The sequence below is a fragment of the Crocodylus siamensis genome, chromosome 5 (assembly GCF_052110815.1).
Source record: "Crocodylus siamensis isolate JL-2025a chromosome 5, ASM5211081v1, whole genome shotgun sequence".
Taxonomy (NCBI): domain Eukaryota; kingdom Metazoa; phylum Chordata; order Crocodylia; family Crocodylidae; genus Crocodylus; species Crocodylus siamensis.
Genome location: NC_143399.1, coordinates 157,528,136 through 157,546,969, shown reverse-complemented (window position 1 = coordinate 157,546,969; position 18,834 = coordinate 157,528,136). Strand labels below are relative to the sequence as shown.

General features: G+C 40.1%; 1 protein-coding gene across 3 annotated transcripts in view; it reads right to left on the bottom strand.

Annotated features, from left to right (window-relative positions):
• Positions 1–18,834, bottom strand: part of SNX13 (sorting nexin 13) — a 128,150-nt gene that overhangs the window by 80,285 nt on the left and 29,031 nt on the right. For 2 of the 3 annotated variants that reach the window (XM_090046832.1, XM_090046831.1), the window contains exon 2: positions 3,755–3,867. In XM_090046832.1, coding sequence (XP_089902958.1) covers positions 3,755–3,867 — 113 coding nt within the window. The remainder of the gene's footprint in view (positions 1–3,754; positions 3,868–18,834) is intronic. The other variant, XM_090046833.1, reaches the window with a different exon arrangement.

Below are 18,834 nucleotides of genomic sequence, written 5' to 3'. Positions count from 1 at the left end.
GACCAACATGGCTACAACCAACACCTCTAAAATTATTGTCAAAGGTAGGAAAGGGCATTTTATCAATGTATTGGTAACTTGTTTTCATTTAATCCAGCAGAGGTCAACCTTTTTAGCAGGCATGCCACAAGTTAGCCCTGCCATCACTTGGCACCATTCTGATGTTCTGCTCTGGCTTCCTGCCCTAATTGCTGCCCCTCTTCTCACTGATCAGCATGCTGCATGCCACACACACAGAGCCTGTGCCACTTCTGCTACAGCTTGGACACCTAGTTCAGTCAATAAACTGGTTAATTAAACAACAGTAGGTGCTTAAGAACAGAGGTAGACTAGCTCCCTATGAACAGCAAGTTCAATACTGCCTACACTGGGGTAGGCAACTTTTTCGGCTGGAGTGCCAAAAAACACCGCAATGTCTACCTTGGAAGGTGCCTGTGCTGCCTCTGTCGCCCCGAGGTGCCCGTGTAGTCGCCACCAACATGGAGCTGATGCTGGAGCTGTGCAGCCCAGCGCAACTGTTTGCACTCTGCCCACAGCTTCCTGCAGCTGCCCAGAGTCCAGGCTGGCTACAAATAGCTGCGCTAGGCTCATGCCAGGAACAGGGGAGAGGCCAGGGCTGCACTGCCTCTGGCCCTCCCTCACCACCTGCTCTGAGGCACGCCTGCACATGCCAGTACAGAGCTGATGCCAAAGCCCCACACAGCTGTTTGGAGCCTCCCAGCTGCAGCTGGCCTCAGCTCTGGGGAGCTGCCGCCAGCCGGGATCCCAGGCTGCTCCCACCAGGCAGCTGGGACACTGCAAGCCCTGCTGGGAGCAGCCCAGGCTCCCTCACTGGCAGCAGCTACCTGGAGCCAAGGCTGGCCTTGCGTGCCACATTTGGCACGCATGCCAGGGGTTGCCTACGCCTGACCTACACGATAGTACTTACTAAGTCAATACTCTCAGCTTCTCATCAATAGGAAGTAGCCACTTGCTTAAAATTCGAAAAAAAAGCTACTCATTAACCCACAATAAAAGCTTTGTCCCAATACCTGCTGACACTGCACTATATAAAGAAATTATGCTCATTTTATCATAGAAAGGACCAGAGGGCTACACTGCTACTGCATAACTAGCTTTTCAAGAAAAAGAAAGTTTAAAAAATAAAGGGAAGATGGAAGATAAGTCTACAGAATTTGAGGAATTCTCCTCTTAAACCAGAGGATGATAAATGTCAAATCAACACTATTTGAGATCAAAAGATGTCGAGCTTTAACATTATTCTCAATTTAGTAAATCAAAAGCATCTATGTAAGCAAACAGTTTCATTTATTTGACTAATTGCTTTCCAAGCAAAAAACAGTAAGAATTGCAAGTTAAGTGCAACTGGGCTAAAAAACATTTTTTGCCATTACAAAGTATCAGATGATTTTAATCCAAAAACGTTACTTAAAAATCAGCCATATTGTTCAAAGCCTATTCTCCATGGCAACAGAACTAAAGATAAACATCTAGTGAACAGCCATCATTCTGATTAACTGTTTTCTTGAATCATATTGAAATAAACGTGTACACAGAAGGGGGGTGGGGAAGAGGGGTATGATGAGGCCTAGAACTCACATCTAGGGATTATATCAATATTTGAATCCAAGCAAAGAGTACTTCCCATAAGTTGAAGCTTTGTTTTTTAGCTGACTCATGAACAAAACTTCAGTCTTTTTGCCTCCTGCTTATGGTAGAAAATACCAAACTCCAAGGGGGGAGGGAGGGGGATACAATTAAGTTCCTAGGCCCCTCTATTAAAAAAAAAAAAAAAGGGGGAGTTGAGGGGAAGTAAAAGTCAAAAGAAAGCTACTTGTGTCTGGTGTATTTCCAAGAAGCAGCAAAAACAATGGGTCAAAGAAACAGATAAGAACGCAGTTGGAAGATACTGTGCAGCTGGAACATTATACTTAACTACATAAAATTAAGACACGAAAGATATACTTGTATTCAAAGGCTACACATTAAAGCAGTGTCAAAATGATCAGTTTCTAAAAAATCAGCCTTAAAAGAAAGTATGAAAGGAAAATACGGCTTCAGCTTACATACAAGCATAGATATTCTAATGAATAAATACTATAAGATGTAGAGGTGTACAGATATTAAAAACAGTTTATACTGGATCAGCACTGAAAAAAAAGGAAAATTGTCATTGGTCAACCAATCTGCTCTTTCACTGATGTAACCAATTATGTGACCCATAAATACTGCATGAATGTGCACAGCCAGAAATGCAGCCTGGCAGCTTAGAGACCCGTGTTTGACCTGTACGCCTATAGGGATGGGGGGAGGGGCCACCCACAGCTCCATCCCTCACCCCATGCCAGCAGGGTGGCACCTGCCCCTGCCACAGCCCCACTCTCCATGAGGGCCTCTATCTGCCTCTCCACACACACAACCCTCCCCGCCTGCAACAGACTTACCAGCCAGACACTGCTCTCCAAGCTGCGGGTTTACTGATCTGATGGCCAGTATGCATCGGCTGATATGGCTGGTTAATGAATGGCCATCAGTATCAGCCAAAAAAGAGGAGTTTAGCAATGCACCCCTAATAAAATGTTAGAAGCCAAAAACCGGCATAAGGCAGATATGCATCCAAAACCTTTACTATTGTTTTCTCCAGGGTAATAAAAGAAGTTTGGTACACAAAGATCTCCTAAAAGGAGACAAATCCAAACATCTAACTTACACACATGCATCTTGGACTTCTGCATCATTTATGCATGCTTTTTGTATCAGACAAATACATACACTCATAAATGTGGAAAAGATTAATGTAACAAATTAATTCATGAAGAATAGTATAGAGTCTCCAAATATCACCCAAACTTGTGCATATTAAACCATCACAAGTCATAAAGTACATTTCAGGACTGAGACAATGCCTATAAATATCAGGAGATATATGGTCTGAAGGATGTCTGACTGCCTGCCTAACACATACTGATATGAATTCAGCCACAAGGAGGCTAGATGACTGCTCAAGATGCAACAGCTCTGCTGTATACAATACTGATTAAACAAAGCAAAAACACTGCAGCCTAGAGATACCAGAGCTAGCTAGCTTTAAACCAACTAGCTCAGACATCATGAGCAGGTACACCACAGATTAGTTTACACTGTCAAAAATAGTCACTGCTGTGCAGTGTAGCTGCTAATCTTATTATGGAGGCATGTGGCATGTTAAAAGACAAAAACACAAACAAAAAAACCACATGAACAAAACAAAAATATAGTAATCACTTTCTCTCCTTGTCTCTGAGCTGACAGCACCTGGTTGCAAGTGATAGCTGGCATTCTACTTTGGTAGTTACTTAATGTCCATATTTTTATTTTTATACGTACACAAAAAAATTAGGTTTTGACAGAGGGAAGCAGTATCTAATATACAATTAACAGGCATTTTACTCTGAAATGGAAGTAGACAGAAGTGCAACTATCCTCTGGGTACCTGACTAAAAGAATTGGTACAGTAATTTAAGGTAATAATCAACTGAAGGTAAAGCCAGTTATTGTACGCATGTGCATCTTCTGTTTACTACTAAAAAGCTGAGAAAGAAGACATGGTATGTCAGGAGTCAGAATGTGATTACTGCTCAAACTCGGGAAGTGCTATAAATTGGTGCTTGAGTAATTTTGTAGTAGTAGCTTTGGGTAGGTTGTGCTTAAGTGTTTTATATGCATGGTAAATTAAATATAACCCCCCCCACCACCACCAATAGTGCATACTTACCCACCCACAAAGCACAGGATATAAAATGCGAAGTAAAATATAGCAAAGGGTCCAAATGTGCATAGAAAAAGCACAACACTAAGGCTTCCCCATCCCCATATGGAAAGACTGGTCTGAAAGAAAAACAGAACAAAAATAATTAGCATAATATTCACATATTTCAAGTATATAAATGTGTTGAATTTATGGGATTCTAAAAGTGTTTTAGATTTTTTCATTAATTACTACTCTTTCCATTTAATGTCCTAGAATATTAGGTTTGGAAGGGACCTCAGGAAGTCATCTAGTCCAACCCCCACTCAAAGCAGGACCAGTGGTAATGTTCTAAAATCGGCTGTTAAAAGAGAAAAAAAATGCTCAACTCTGCGATTTTGATTACTGAATTTTGTCTGCTACTAGTCTAATTGATATAAGCTAAAAACTTGATTAAGATGATTTCAGCCATCTAGTTCCTTCCCCTCCTCATCACCCCCCCAATGCACACACTGCATACTCTGTTTCACCACATTTTGTTCTTAGTCAGTTCTTTTCCCATTGTTTAAAAATTTACATATTTGTTTTATAAAACTTTATACTACTCCCTCCTCTGCTACAGATTTTGTACTTCTTGATATGCCCTCTCCTGGAGTAAGGGAGTATATCATTATGTCATGCCATAATTATCCTTTCATTTGTGCCCTAGCTTACACAGCTACACAGTGCTGCCCTTCAGTTTAGAACAAAGCATGATGAACCTTCTCCCACTAAAGGTACCAAATTGCTCATCAGTTGTATGTAGCGTTTTAAGCAGAGGAATTAAAAAAGGAAAAATTAAGTTAACTAGGCAGTTTTTACGCGACAGAAAGGAGATAACTTAAATTTGAAAGCCGCATCCAGACATGAGGCAATTATGAACAGTTAAACTATTCATACTAAACAGTTATTTGTTTTAGTATCAGATTCACGGATGTCAGAAGACAGAAATAGTATATCTGGCATAGAAAAGAAAGATTTAAACATGGAATAGTCGTCCCTGGAAATTGTTTTTAAATGTACAAATCATAACCCACGTATGTTTTTAGTTAAAAACCAAGACCATAATATTTTTGCAGTACAGTTAGCATTCCAGGCGTCTGGTGAGCACTACATTTGTGTAAAGCACATTGCAAATTGTAGTCACTATGGCAACAGCACCTAGCAATTTTTCTTTTATCATTCAAAATAGCTTTATAAAAATCTAACACTTAATTGCATGCTATCAACCAGGGACACTTACACCCTGTTTTGTCCATTCATCTGGAAGTTCAAGCCATATAACACATTAGTTTTAACATGAGGCTGTATTGTTAAACTGATTTGTGCCGCAACATGAAAAGCGTGTAAAAAATGTAATACAAATAAGTGATATTTAAATATCCATTAAAATTTGGGTACACCTGACTTAATTCCCCCAAAGACGAAAATTTCTTGTACTAAAGCAAGAAAAATCAATGATTTGTACGAGCATTTTTCCCCTCCCAAAAAAGTGTGTCGAGCAAGCCTCGGCAGACATTTGTTCCTTTGAATATTTATAGATTAACCTGACTAATATTTTATAAAACCAAGGCTGACTGTAGTTAGAATTCACACATTAGTGAATTTATACTGGACAATGCTGAGGCAAGGATGTACATTCTTCATTTTTAGGAGAAACAGCTTAAAGATATACAAAAAGCTGAGAAAAGGACCAAGACCCAAGTTACATTTTAAAATAACTGCAAGGTGATCTTTCTATGTGCTATGGCAGACTTGCTGATGTATTAAACACCAAGTAATATAATACTTGTTGGTCTGAAAAAAATTAAAGTTATACAAAAAATTTTACAAACCAATGCCAAAACATGGAGTAAGGTTTAGTTTTCTTAAGTTTTGCAATACTAATCCGCCTCCCTTGTCAAAACACTTTCATTTCAGAAAGCACAGTGTAAATAGCACAAAATATGAACAAGGACAAAAACCCGGCATACACAAGCACATGACCAATTAGCATAAATACAAAGTTCTACAGCATTAAATATTCATTTTAGAGCATAATATATCGTGAACACTTAAGTAATAAAGCGCAAGGTCAATATGAAACTGGGAGGGATGGCTGGGAAGGGGGACGACACAAAAACCCACACACAACAACTCTTAATGCCTATTCAAATATATACCAGAAATACTGTCAGCACAGGGTAAGGCGTACTTTAAACATTCATAAGGTTATGTAAGTTATGTAAAGCATCTTCCCAAAATTCAGTGAATAAACCTTCATTTTTGCATTCTGAAAGTTTCATCCTGAACAGAAAGATTTCTTTTGACCATACTGATAACTAAAACGTTTTACATCGCAACTTCAAGCCCTCAATATAAATTAAAACAATTCAAACTGGGAGTGGTATTTGGATCAAATTATTTTATAGTGGCCCTGGCTTTTTGTAAAAAAAGCTAGGGTGCAGTATCAAGGTAACTTTACTTCAGTACAGATGAGATTGAACCGTATTACAAAAAAGCATTTTTTTTTAGGTCTGGTCACATGAGCCCCTAACATACATAAACAAAATCAAATTAATGCAAAAACCACCACAACACACACACACGGAAAGCCTCAAACATCTTCCAACACTAATTTCTCAGTTTATACCAAGTCTTGAGTCTAATTTACCGCTTACTACATGTGATTACTAGTATATCACTTCAGACTCTTCCACACAAGTAGTTGCATGGAAGAATAATATTCAGAAAATAAATAATGTTCTTTATGTGATTTGATACTTTGAAAAACTAAAAAGCAATCCAATAACTTCGTCGTCAGCCAGCTTTCCACAGAAAATAAGGAAAGATTAACGCAATTCTTATGATGGAGCCATTAGATTTTTCTATTAGCAGAAACATGTTTCTAATTTAGGTATCTTTTATTAGACCAACTGAGTAGTTGGAAAATTCTCAGCAAGCTTTCGGGTGCAATCACCGATCTTCAGGCATAGGGGTGATTGTGCCCGAAAGCTTGCTAAGAACCTCTCTTAAATACTCAGTTGGTCTAATAAAAGATAATCACATCTACTCAAAGAACCTCGCCTGCTTATGTCCTTAGACCAACATGGCTACAACCAAAAACCCAGTAATTTAGGTATGAAAGAAACCTGGGGGTCTTGATAGACCATACAATGAACATGAGCCACAAGTGCAATGCCATAACTGGCAAAGCAAACAAAACACTGGCAAGCATCTACCAACGCATCTCAAACAAGACTAAGGATGTCATCCTCCCACTTTACTGAGCCTTGGTGAGGCTACAGCTGGAGTATTGTGTCCAGTTCTGGGCATACTTCAGGAAGGATGTGGAGAAGCTTCAAGGAGTCCAAAAGGGCAACATGTATGGTTAGAGGTATGGGGAGAAGCCCATACGGTGAGAGACATGGGTCTGTTCAGCCTGCAGAACAGAAGACTCAGAGAGGACTTGGTGGCAGCCTATCAATATATAAAGGGCGCACATCAGGGATTGGGAGAATGTCTGTTCACCAGGGCTCCCCAGGGGAAGACTAGGACTAACTATCATGAACTGCTAGGATACCACCTTAGATTAGAAATAAGAAAAAAAACTTTGCAACTCGAGTGTTCAGGATCTGGAATAGACTCACCCCAGAAATGATACAATCACCTATTCTGGATATATCTTCAAAAAACACCTGGATGCTCACGTTGCTGGGGTCATTTGATCCCAGCAGTCTTTCCTGCCCAAGTGCAGGGGGGCTGGACCTGATGATCTAAAGAGGTCCCTTCCAGCCCCTAACATCTATGAAACTATCTATGAAATTCAGAAAAATTACTTTTTAAACAAAATTTATTTAGAACTCCGTAGATCTGGCATAACTTGACAATTACACAGATAAGTATGGCTTTTTTCTTTCTTCCTGAAAGGGGTAAAAATATTTAGTTCCCAGGGAAGACTGCTGCTTGAATGGGCATCTTCATATCTAACAAGCTTTTAATAAGTGTGAAATCCTTTTCTTCATAATAAGTTCAGAATGAAGTTATGCTTTCCTATTAAAATTTCGTCATCAAGACTAGTTTCTGAACAGGCATACAAGGAAGCTATCCTTGCTTTCTCTGGGGCTCAAAATGGTGATGAAATATACAACTTAACTCATTAATTAAGGGAAAATATTTTATAGCTTATATAGATAAAAGTCTATTAAAGTGCAATACCTTACAAATGCTAACAGATATTTATGCTGGGTGGCATTTAAAAAAAAAACAAAAAAAAAAAAACACCACCACCCCACATTAAGTGCATGCGTAACATCACATGGCCTGTTATATTAACCTTTTATTGAATTCAAACATCATTCCAGTCGTATGCATCTGAGAATAATGTTTACATTCAGAAAATAAAAAAGTGGTCAAACACCATTTATGCAAACTTTCTTAGAAGACACAAGATAAACTTCGTGCACTCGTTTTGTTAATTTAGCATACGGGTGCAAAGTCCAATCTCATTAAACATTTTAATAGGATTTCTTAAGACTAAAAACTAACTGAAAAGACTATACAGTTCTCATTATTTGGTACTGATATATTAAAATGGAGCAGAGATGTTTACCCAAATTCCTCCAAATTTTATGAAATGGAGCATAGTCTTGTGGATTTCTAGCTATTTCAAAGAAACTAGTCATTAGAAGGGTATGATTTAGGGTTCTCATAAAAGGACTGCCTCACAACATTGTTTTAAATAGCTGTAGCATTGACTTACAACAACACAAAACCATAAGATCTTCATTTATAATTTTTTTTTAAAAGAAAAACAAATCAGCTACTAAAAATTAAGTGGTAAGATCCAAAACACCATACACCAGACTGAAGTAACATTAAGGCTACAGACAGAAGTTGCACATAAACTGGTTTAAGTGATCAGAAACAGGTTTAAATGTGTAACAGAAGGGAAGCTCCATGCACATAAACCAGCGTCAAAATGGCTGAAGTTGGTTTAAGATACTACATTCAACCAAGTCTATCTGACTTAACTGATCCGAGTCAAATCAGTTCATGATACTTCTGTCCCAGACCCTTTCTGGTTCAAGTTCAATCAATCACAGTCCTTCAGCAGGGACTATTTTCTTCCTCTTCCAGCTGCCCCCGAGGTCTCTGGCATTTGCAGTCCAGATCCACAGCAGATTTGCAGTCCAGATCATCATTTCCTCTTCCTGCTTCCAGGTACTTCTGGGATTTGTAGTCCATGATCACAGCCAGAAGGACTCCACAGGGTTGTTCCCTTCTGTTCAATACATGCTCACTTCAGAGAAAGGACTATTCTTCAAGTTTTTATTAATTCAATGCCACTACCTTTTTCCCCACCCCCCCCCCTCCTTAGCCTGGTAGGCACTGCCTCCCCCCCCCCTCCTTAGCCTGGTAGGCACTGCCTCCCCCGCCGACCCTCTGGGCTGGAGCAGGGAGAGAGGAAGGAGCCTCGGCCCTGGCAGGTGTGCTCTAGCATATGTGCCTGTATTTCTTTAGTCAGAAGTGAATCATCTGTTCACTTGCTTGCTGGTTCAATTTCTGCAGTTTAGACCAACCTGCAAAGACTGAACTAACTCAGCCTTGGGTTTTTTGACTGTCCATACATAGCCTAAGAGTCACCATAAGATTTCACTAAAAGCCCAGCTTGGTGGGAAACGCTGAAAGCTATTTTAGCATAAAGCTGTAGTCAGTGTTCCCAGTCCATTAATTTAAAAGACCTTCCAATTGCTGTAGACAGGTATTATCACCAATATAAAAACAAAACAAAACAAAAAAAAAAAAAATCAAGCTTATCCTGTGTGGATTGTAAGTTAGTCTACAACAGATTCAGGCATATTGAATTTACCTACAGAGAGAAAAGTCATCCATTTTAGATGGACCTGGGAAGTCTCCTAAAGAAGAGAAGATGAATATCAATTGTTAAGTACAGGGTTATCTAGGAGTTGTAACTTGCAAAACTGAATTATGTTACACTGCTTTCTGTAGCTTCATTAACTCCCAAAGAAAGATACTTAGACCCAAAACAGCTTCAGATGAACAGTCACTCAGATAAAGCATTCCCAGATTTGGTAAAAAAAAGTCAGCAAGGGCACAGGCAGGTGGGGGGCAAGGAGTGGGAGAGTGCTTAACAAAAAAGAGTTAGATTCACTTCAGAGTTCAAAATCAAAACAAATTTCAATTTGTAGCTCTGTTGAGTTTTAGAATTAAGTTGTTTGTCCAACTGAGCTTACTTTGCCAAATCAAGACATAAACCTCATTTTTGGTCGATCTGTATTTTTGGCCAAGACCAATTCTTCCCACAGTTCCATCATGCATTCCTCTCATGTGAAAAAGAAAAAAAATATATATCTCTCTTTAACTGGGAAGTACAAGCCTTTCTTTAGGGTGAGGCTGGGGAACTCAGCAGTAAGATGGCTGTAATACACAGCTGCCAACTTCAAACATGCAAAGTGTGGGTGTCCAGCTTAATTGATTTTGTGTCCACTTCCTTTCAGGTAGTAAGCAGTGCTTGATTATAGATGCCCTTCGGCTAAAACAGGTGGTTAGAACACAGATTTTAGACTGTCTGGGTTGTTTTTCACGGTGAAGAGACTTCTATTTCCAATCAGAAGGTAGCGGCTCATCTCTTGCAACTGTGAAGCCAGATTTTACTGCAAAGCATCTATTGGGAGATCTATCCTAAATCCAACTGACAGCCACAATGAATACAACCCATTTGTTTAGCAGAATTTCTCATCATAAACATTCTCTTTCACAGTGACACTACTTTCCATTGCACTCTTGCGTTGTCCTCACACAACTAGTTCAGATTTGCTTGCTTTCTGTACCTACAGATGGCATTTACGTGGGCAAATAACATCCCCCCCCAATATCAACATAAATGACAAACCTTGAAGCCCATTTCCTCCACAGCTTCCCCCTCATTCCCCTACTGTGCCTAGACTACATCATATCAACACATAGGAAGGAATTCCATAAGGAATTTAACAATTTCCACCCCTCTACCAAACTGAGTTTTGAATACTCCCCACAGTAAATTCATTTTAGACACCACTGCAGAAGTCTGCAATGGCCACACCAATCACACACTGCATCTTAAAATGTGTAGCCATCTCCTTAAATCATACCACCTGAAAGACCAAACTGAACAAGAAATTGTCAAATCAAGAAATAATCCACTGACTGGATTGTGTTGTACGTTCCAAACTCAGGATTTTTCTCCCATTAACTCGTCTAGCTTAGTACAACCTGTGTCCCTCAATGCATTTGTTTCTCACTTCAACCCACCTTTGCCCTCCTTCCCTATCCTCTCCTCCTCCCCCCACCCCAATATGACTTGTATTTAAATTACTTCATTCATAGCATCATAGTGCTAGGGTCAGAAGGGACCTAAACAGGTCATCAGATGCGACACCCTGCCCCTGGCAGGAACAGGTGCCAGGGTCATATCATCCTAGCCAAATTTCTCTCCAGCCTCCTCTTGAAGACCCCCCAAGGTAGGAGAGAGTACCAGCTCACTTGGGACAACCTCCTTTGTATTTAGTATCCCTGCTCTCTGCAAGTCCAATCAATCATAGTACAGTATCTGATTAAGAAGGCTGCCATCTACAAAAGTATATACACCTTTCTGAACAAACTGGCCTCCAAAGTGCCACTCTGCCTTCCATAAGCATGCTGTTAAAAAGACTTCTGTTAACAACACTGGTTGTAAATTCACCTGAAAATATGACATGTCTATGGCATCTTTGTCCATGCCAGGAAGCCACAATTACATCAGTGGAGATACTCAAAATAAAACTCTTAAAGTCACACAGAAATGCGAGCACTGTCTTCCAAGTACATAATTTTGGAATTTGTTCCTTGCTGTTGAATGGATTGAGCTATTTTGGGTCATTTGCAGAGGACATTTTTATAATCTTTTGAAACAAAAGTTTTTGGATGGAAAAGTATTAATCGAAGAGGACTTGAAGAAAGTATTGTACTGTCTAATTTTTCCATAGTAGAGTTTAGTTACTGCATACAGTTTACTACTAAAAATGCATGTTGCCACTATTGAGAAACATCAGTATATTAGGGAAGATGAGCATCTAGCACATAGCCTAGTATTTTTCCCTCTTGTAGTTCAGTATACAACACTTGTACCAAGACCTTGTTTCATAACACAACCACAAAGTAATCACTGGACTGAGTTTCTCAAGAACTTTTAATATAGGCAGATGGGCATTTTAGATAGGGTCATCAAAATAAAATGAACTAATATTTTTAATAGGAAATTAATATATCCCCTGTATTAAATTGATACTCAAAAATCATTAGAACTTGCTGTATAATGTATTCACTGTCAAATACTGACCACTGCCTCAGCAATGTCCACCTGTAACAGGACAGAATATGAAATTCAAGGTGGACAAAAAAGATTTCCAATAAAAAGACGGATTTTTTTCTAATTGTATTTTTTCATTAAGATGATTTATTTTTATCTTCATGGAATAGGGCTATAGTCCCTTCTAATACTAATTGCATACTATGAGACAATATATTTATATAGCCTTTTTAGAAGAGTTTTATAAATGGGTCACAACAGGCCACGGACTGTATTAGGTGCCCAATCTTATGGGGTTTGCAAAGCCTTCTGTACAGATTAGTAAAGATTAAAGAAAACCACTCTACCCAGTGGGACTTGGTCTATAAGATCCCATTAAGCATCTGTGATGCTTAGTTTCAGTTCTCAGGCTAGATTTGTCTCTCCAGAGATGACATACTTGTTAACAGCAGTATATAGAGATGAGAGAGACCAGACCTGATTATCCTCCCATCAGCCCTACTGTCACTCTGCAAGTTATGCACAGAGTCAAACCCTTCCCTCTCTGAAAGGGCCATCTCAAGTAGTTAAATGAATAGAGAATTGCTGGGGATGGAATAGATCTGGGCAAGGAGCAGTCTGGAGATAAATACAAGGAGGGAGGATCAATAGAAACGAGAAAAATGTTTTGAGCAGAATTTTGTTAAATTTGTAGAATACTTCTGTAACAACCGCATTGCAGCAGCTGCTCTGAAGAAAGCAGGGGGAACCAAACTAACTCACCAACAAGACGTGCGATGGAACTCTGTGGACTGTTTTGAGTGATATAAGCCTAATCTGATGACAATTTCTGAACAAAAAATTGCAACAAAACAGATGGAATTGTGATAGCCAAAGCTTTCTACATTACTCTTTAGCCCAATGTTGAATGTATGCTGGTTATCCTGAAGCATACTTCCATAGCCTTTAACAAAAAGAATGCACTCCATAGAAAACAGAAAAATCAATGCTTGCTGACCAGCAATTTAAATTATGATTTACTTCGATTCAGTTTAAATCCACCCTAATGAAATAGATCAAATGTAACATTCAGCATTTCAGGGAGTGGTCCAAACACCAACAGGCAAAACTATATTCAGTTTTTGGAAAAATTCAAATACAGGTTTCCCTCAATTTATGAGGTAGATGCATTCCGGGGGAACAATGCATAAATCAAATTTGAATAAAGCGAACCCAGTTTACAACTTCCCACAGTGGAGGGAGGGAGGGAAGGAGGGAGGCTGTGGCTAGGGAAGGGGTGTGGAGAGGGACACAGCATGGTACAGTCCAGTGGCTGCAAGCATGCAGTATCTGCTACTCCCCAGGCTGCAGCAGGGGTGACACCAGGCTCTTTGCAGAACTCAGGGGGAGCGACAGCCCCACGCGCTCCACTTACCACAGCCCCAAAAGTGTCTGATGCCAACTGCCTGCAGCCACTGGGCGGCACTATACCCCAAGCCCCCTGATATTGTGTAGCCCAGCAGCTGCAAGCAGGAAGTGCCCACCACTCCCAGGGCTGTAGCAGAGATGGGCAGCAGCCAACAGCGGGATGAGAGCAAGCTGGGGCCAATGGTGGCACTGGGCTCTTCCTAGAGCTCAGCAGCAGTGCTGGGAGGGCAGGTTCCAGAGGGGCTCTGGTGAATTTTGGGATGGCAGCAGCCCCCCTCCCATCACTGCAGCCTACCCCAAGTGCCAGGAAGAGCCTGGTACCACCACGTGCCCCAGCTAGCAGCAGTTGCTGGCCCCAGCCTGCTCTAGTCCCACTGCAGGCAGATGCCTGCCCCTGCTGCAACCCCGTGAGCTGTGGACACCATGGCTTGCAGCTGCCAGGCTATGCTATGCCAGGAAGTTCAGGGTATGGTGCCCCAGGGGAAACAGAGCCCCAGGGGGTTGGGGGCACAGCATAGTCTAGTGGCTGCAAGCCACTGGCATCAGCCACTTCCAGAGCAGCTGCAGCACGGGCTGCAGTTCAAGTGGGGCCCTGGCTCCAAGACCCTTTCCCTTCCCCTCACTAACTCGCAGGCTTACCTGATTGAGGGAGCAGGGAACATGCCTATGCCTATTGCATAATAGTGAATTTACCTCGCATATAATGAATTTCAGGTATAAAAAAGGGCCACTGAATAAAAGCAAATTCACATAAAAACCGAACCTGCAAAAAAAAAAAAAAAAAAGTTGAGGGAAACCTGTACAAAAATTCAGTAATAAACCAGTCTGATAATACCACAGCTTTAAATAATTGCACAATTGCATTCTCTCCTAGGTGGTGTTAACATGTGCCATCTACAATTACTAGTTTTGACAGGTTGACAGTTTGAATGATGAAACTAGCCAGACAGGATGAATTCAAAGAAACAGGAATCTCTCCCTAAAAAGTTTCAGTGAGAAATCCTCTTCCTTATTTTGAGAACTTATAGGAACTGTTACACATACATCCGCATTAGGAGGTAGAGTGAAAGTGGAGGAAAACCCCCCCCTCTTACTTTCAATATAGGAACTGCTTACAACTGTAGGAGTTCTACAGAGAAAGTATGAAGTTTGTAAGCATTTCACTTTAAAATTACGGAAAGGAAAGCTCAAAGCTAGGTTCCGCAATAGCTTACCTGCTTCTCTGATACTAAAGATTTATCCCTCCAGTTTGACAGTTGTGATTCCAAGGGCTAGAAAGATCATATCAGTAAAATACAGACTTACTCAAATAAGTAGTTATGCTTTCAATTGAGTGGGCTGCAAGCTGAATGGAGAGACGCACTCACCACCCACTGGGAATGAGCATTTCTCAAATCAAAGCCCCACACCACTTCCACCACCTCTCTACATGATTTAATCATTTATTAGGTACATCTGTTCTCTTCAAGACATTAAATTGCAGTTAAACAATGGGGGTTTTTTGTTTTGTTTTGTTTTTTAACCAAGGATGTCAGTGACCAAAACCATTTAATGGATAAAAGAGAGCGCTAATTTTATTTAAAACAATAACATTGGTGGCAAAATTCCGCTTGAATATTTAGTGTCACTGCTGGAATGACAGGAAGCATGCTGTCAAAGGATGCTATAATTACTACATGTATAGCAGATACTAAATTGAGTAATTATTGCATTTAAATGTTAATTACAAAACATGTCTGCCTTTAATTGTTTATTTCCAATTTTGGGAGCAATTGAAATTTGTTCCTGTACACACCTTTGTATAATTAGGGCAGATGCCATTTTAGTCAAGTGACTATAAGGCTTGATTATTTGGGGATTCAAATTACTGTGCCTTAGCTAGCATGACAACTATAATCTGGAATGCTGCAGGTGGAGTTGATAGGCCGATTCACACAGTACATGACTGAAAAATCCCTCAAGGAATTGTAACATATCAATACCATGAAATAAACTGCTCAGATCTTTACATCTCTGTAAGTTCAGGGTTTACCAGCTAGAATGGACAGCATTCAAGTGAAAACGGATGTCAGGCAGAAGTGTGCGGACATTCCTAGAATGATGCCCAGTCATTCCTCCCTAGAAATGTTGAGACTAACAAATTCAGTCAATGCTAGGGGTACCATCAAGTTTTAACCAACCATTTTCAGGAAAACTAGTTGCTTCTGTGAACTATTCCCATTTTGACACCTTCTAAGGTTATGCATAACCTCCCCCCACTTCTTTACTGAAGAATGATTTTTTTTTTTCCATTTGTTTTCAAGGAAAAAAAAAAAACTTTGAACAAGGGGGAAAATATTGTAAGCAAAGCAATACCATGCAACATAGTAAACACCAATCTAGTTTCCTTTGATCTTTTAAGAAGATCACAACTTGGATAAAGAAAAAACACCTCTGGTTATTATTTTTCCTTGAGTGACCATGTTTCCTCCAAGAGAAAAGCCCTGAACATCTGTACACTTAACTCCCAGAAGAAACTAAATGACTACACACACACACACACCCACCCACCCACCCAGGGTATCCAACCTTTTTGAATGTGGGGCCGGATCATGAACTTTTTAATCACCCAGTGGGCCGGCGAGCCATATTCAAAGACCTCACAGGAAGTGGTAACACATCAGGAAGTGCTGTCACGTGACCTGTGACACCAATGAAGGTGCAGCAAGTGACAATGAAATGGGTCTAACCAGTTCAAAACTCTCCTTCTATAGCATCCACTTCTGCCACTGTTCAGGATACTGAGCTAAAATGGATTATGGGGCTGACCAAGCATGGCACTTGTTATGCTCTTATGTTCTTTGGCTGAGCTTCCAAACTATGGCTGAGATTTGCACAAAAAGGGGTAGATAGGCATGTTATAAGTTGTCATAAAAAAATTTGGAGCCCTCTAAATCCCATTCATTTTAAAATGGTAGTTGGCCTTTTGACTCAGCTTTGAAAGTCTCAGCCCAAGGAGCCAACCAAATATGTCAAAATATATTTTGCATTTCTATGCAGTGAATTTAGGTGGGGCTCTCCAAGCATTTTACAAACATTAAAATGAACCTCAGGATGAGTCCAGCTGGAGCAACAGGGGTTTGCTGCATTTTCCCCCTGAGCGGCACACTGCTCTGCTGCCCCTTCTGCTGGCCGGTTCAGACCCGGACAGGCTCCTCCCATCCCCAGCAGCATGTGGGAAGTCGACTTCAGCTGCATGCTGCTCCTGATGGGACAGACCCACCCGGGTCAGCACCAGCCAGCAGAAGTGGCAACAGATCTGTGTGCTACTCAAGACTGACCAGCACACAGAGGAAAAGTGCAGCTGAGCCACTGCTGCTCCAGCTGTGCTCATCCTGTCCCAAGCAGCACACCACTACTCCTCCTCTTCCCACACACCGCATCAGCAACATCAAGCTGATGAGGTGCATGTGGGAACCTTGTCCCTTCCCCAGCCCTTCAGCAGCTATTAGGAAGCTGCTGAGGGGCTGGAGGAGGGACAAGAGGTGGGAATTTATATAAATCCCCACATAAATATAAATCTGTGGGTGTCTCTCTCTCTCACCCTGCCCTTCAATTATGAATTCAGCCCAAAACCCAAGAGTCAAGCTTTGTTCTGGCACAATTCGACTTCTTCCATGATGACTTAAGTAAGCTCTCAAGGCTTATTAAACACTCCACGTGCAGACAGTGTTCTCAGCCACAGCAGTCTGTTATTAATATTAGCATGGCAGAACCAGAATTAGAGAGGGAGCTTGATTTCATTAGGTCTCCCGTTCCAATTTTAAAATCTCTTCTCTGATGAAACTTCAGAAGTCCTCCTTTTCAGAAATGCATTTATTTAGATAACCATAAATGTACAAGTATATGATTACTGAAAAGTCAGACACAAGCACAGGCTCAAGTGCTTCCCTAGTTCTAGAGCAACTCAATGACATAGGCAATATGATTTATATGTATGGCTCTTCATTTTTATAAATCACCATATGTTGAGAAACCAACAAAAAAAAGTCAATCAAAATGTAGCAAATGGATACAAGAGACGAGATGAATTTGATTTAAAAATCACTGACAGGTAACATCAATTTAATGTGTATTAAAAGTATGTCAAACAACAAGAATGCACTATTTCTAGAAAACAATGATTATTCACAACTGAGAGACAGATGTAGGTTTCCATTTTTAGAAGGTACACACTATACACTTTAAAGCAGTGATTTTGATATTTTTCAGATAAATTTTGCTGCTACTTTAGAAAACTGAATTACGATTTGGTTATTTTATTTACCAAACTTACTTAAGTAAATACTTGTGAAGTCACTGAGAGGTGAACTCCAATTCACTACGTTACTCAGATATTTGGGGGATATCTTTGCCATGCTGTATTAGGAGGACACCAAATCAGTGCTGCAGCCATATATGTTATTAGCTTGGGGCTTTCTTCACTTCCTTCTAAATCATTTATTTCTTCCTTCTTTTACAGCCTGGCTAGACTGCTGCCATGATAGATTTTCCCTTCTAATCATAACATTCCCTCACTAGATCTCAAAATCAATGGAGAAGCTATCCTTCAAGACTTCTTGAATGTTCTGCTCAAACTGTTTCTCTTTTGTTTCTACTGTCCCTTTCTCCTTGCATTCATCTCCAGACTCCTCCTCCTTGCCCAGACCTACTCTACCCCCAGCAAGCCTCTATTTATTTAACTACTTGAAACTTTGCAATTTACATGTACAGAGTCAAGCCCTTGCCTCTGTACATGTAAACTGCAGAGCGACAATAGGGTTGATGGGCAAATAAGTCAGGTCTGTCTTCTCTTATCTCCATATACTGCTGTTAACAAGTATGTAATCTCTGGAGACACAAATCTAGTCTGAGAACTGAAACTAAGCATCACAGAGATGCTCAACAACATGATCTTTTAGACTGAGCACTGAGTCCCAATGGGTAGAGTAGATTTCTTTAACCTTTAGTAATCTGTACAGAAGGCTCTGGGAACCCCATAAGATTGGGCACCTAATATAATCCATGGCCTATTGTGACCTGTTTATTAAAAAAACAAACAAACAAACAAACAAACCAAACAAACAAAAACAAACAAAAAACAAAAAAAACACACTTCTCTTTAAAAGGCTACATGAATATATGGTCTCAAAAAGTACAATTAGAAATTATAATCCATATTACATGATCTCTTTGATCTTTAACATTTTAAATTAAAATTATCTTTATATAGGTTTATTTTTTTAAAAGGATCTTAAAAATAAAAAACCCAATTAAAATTTTAAAAAAAGCTGTTTGTTTGTTTTGTTGTTTT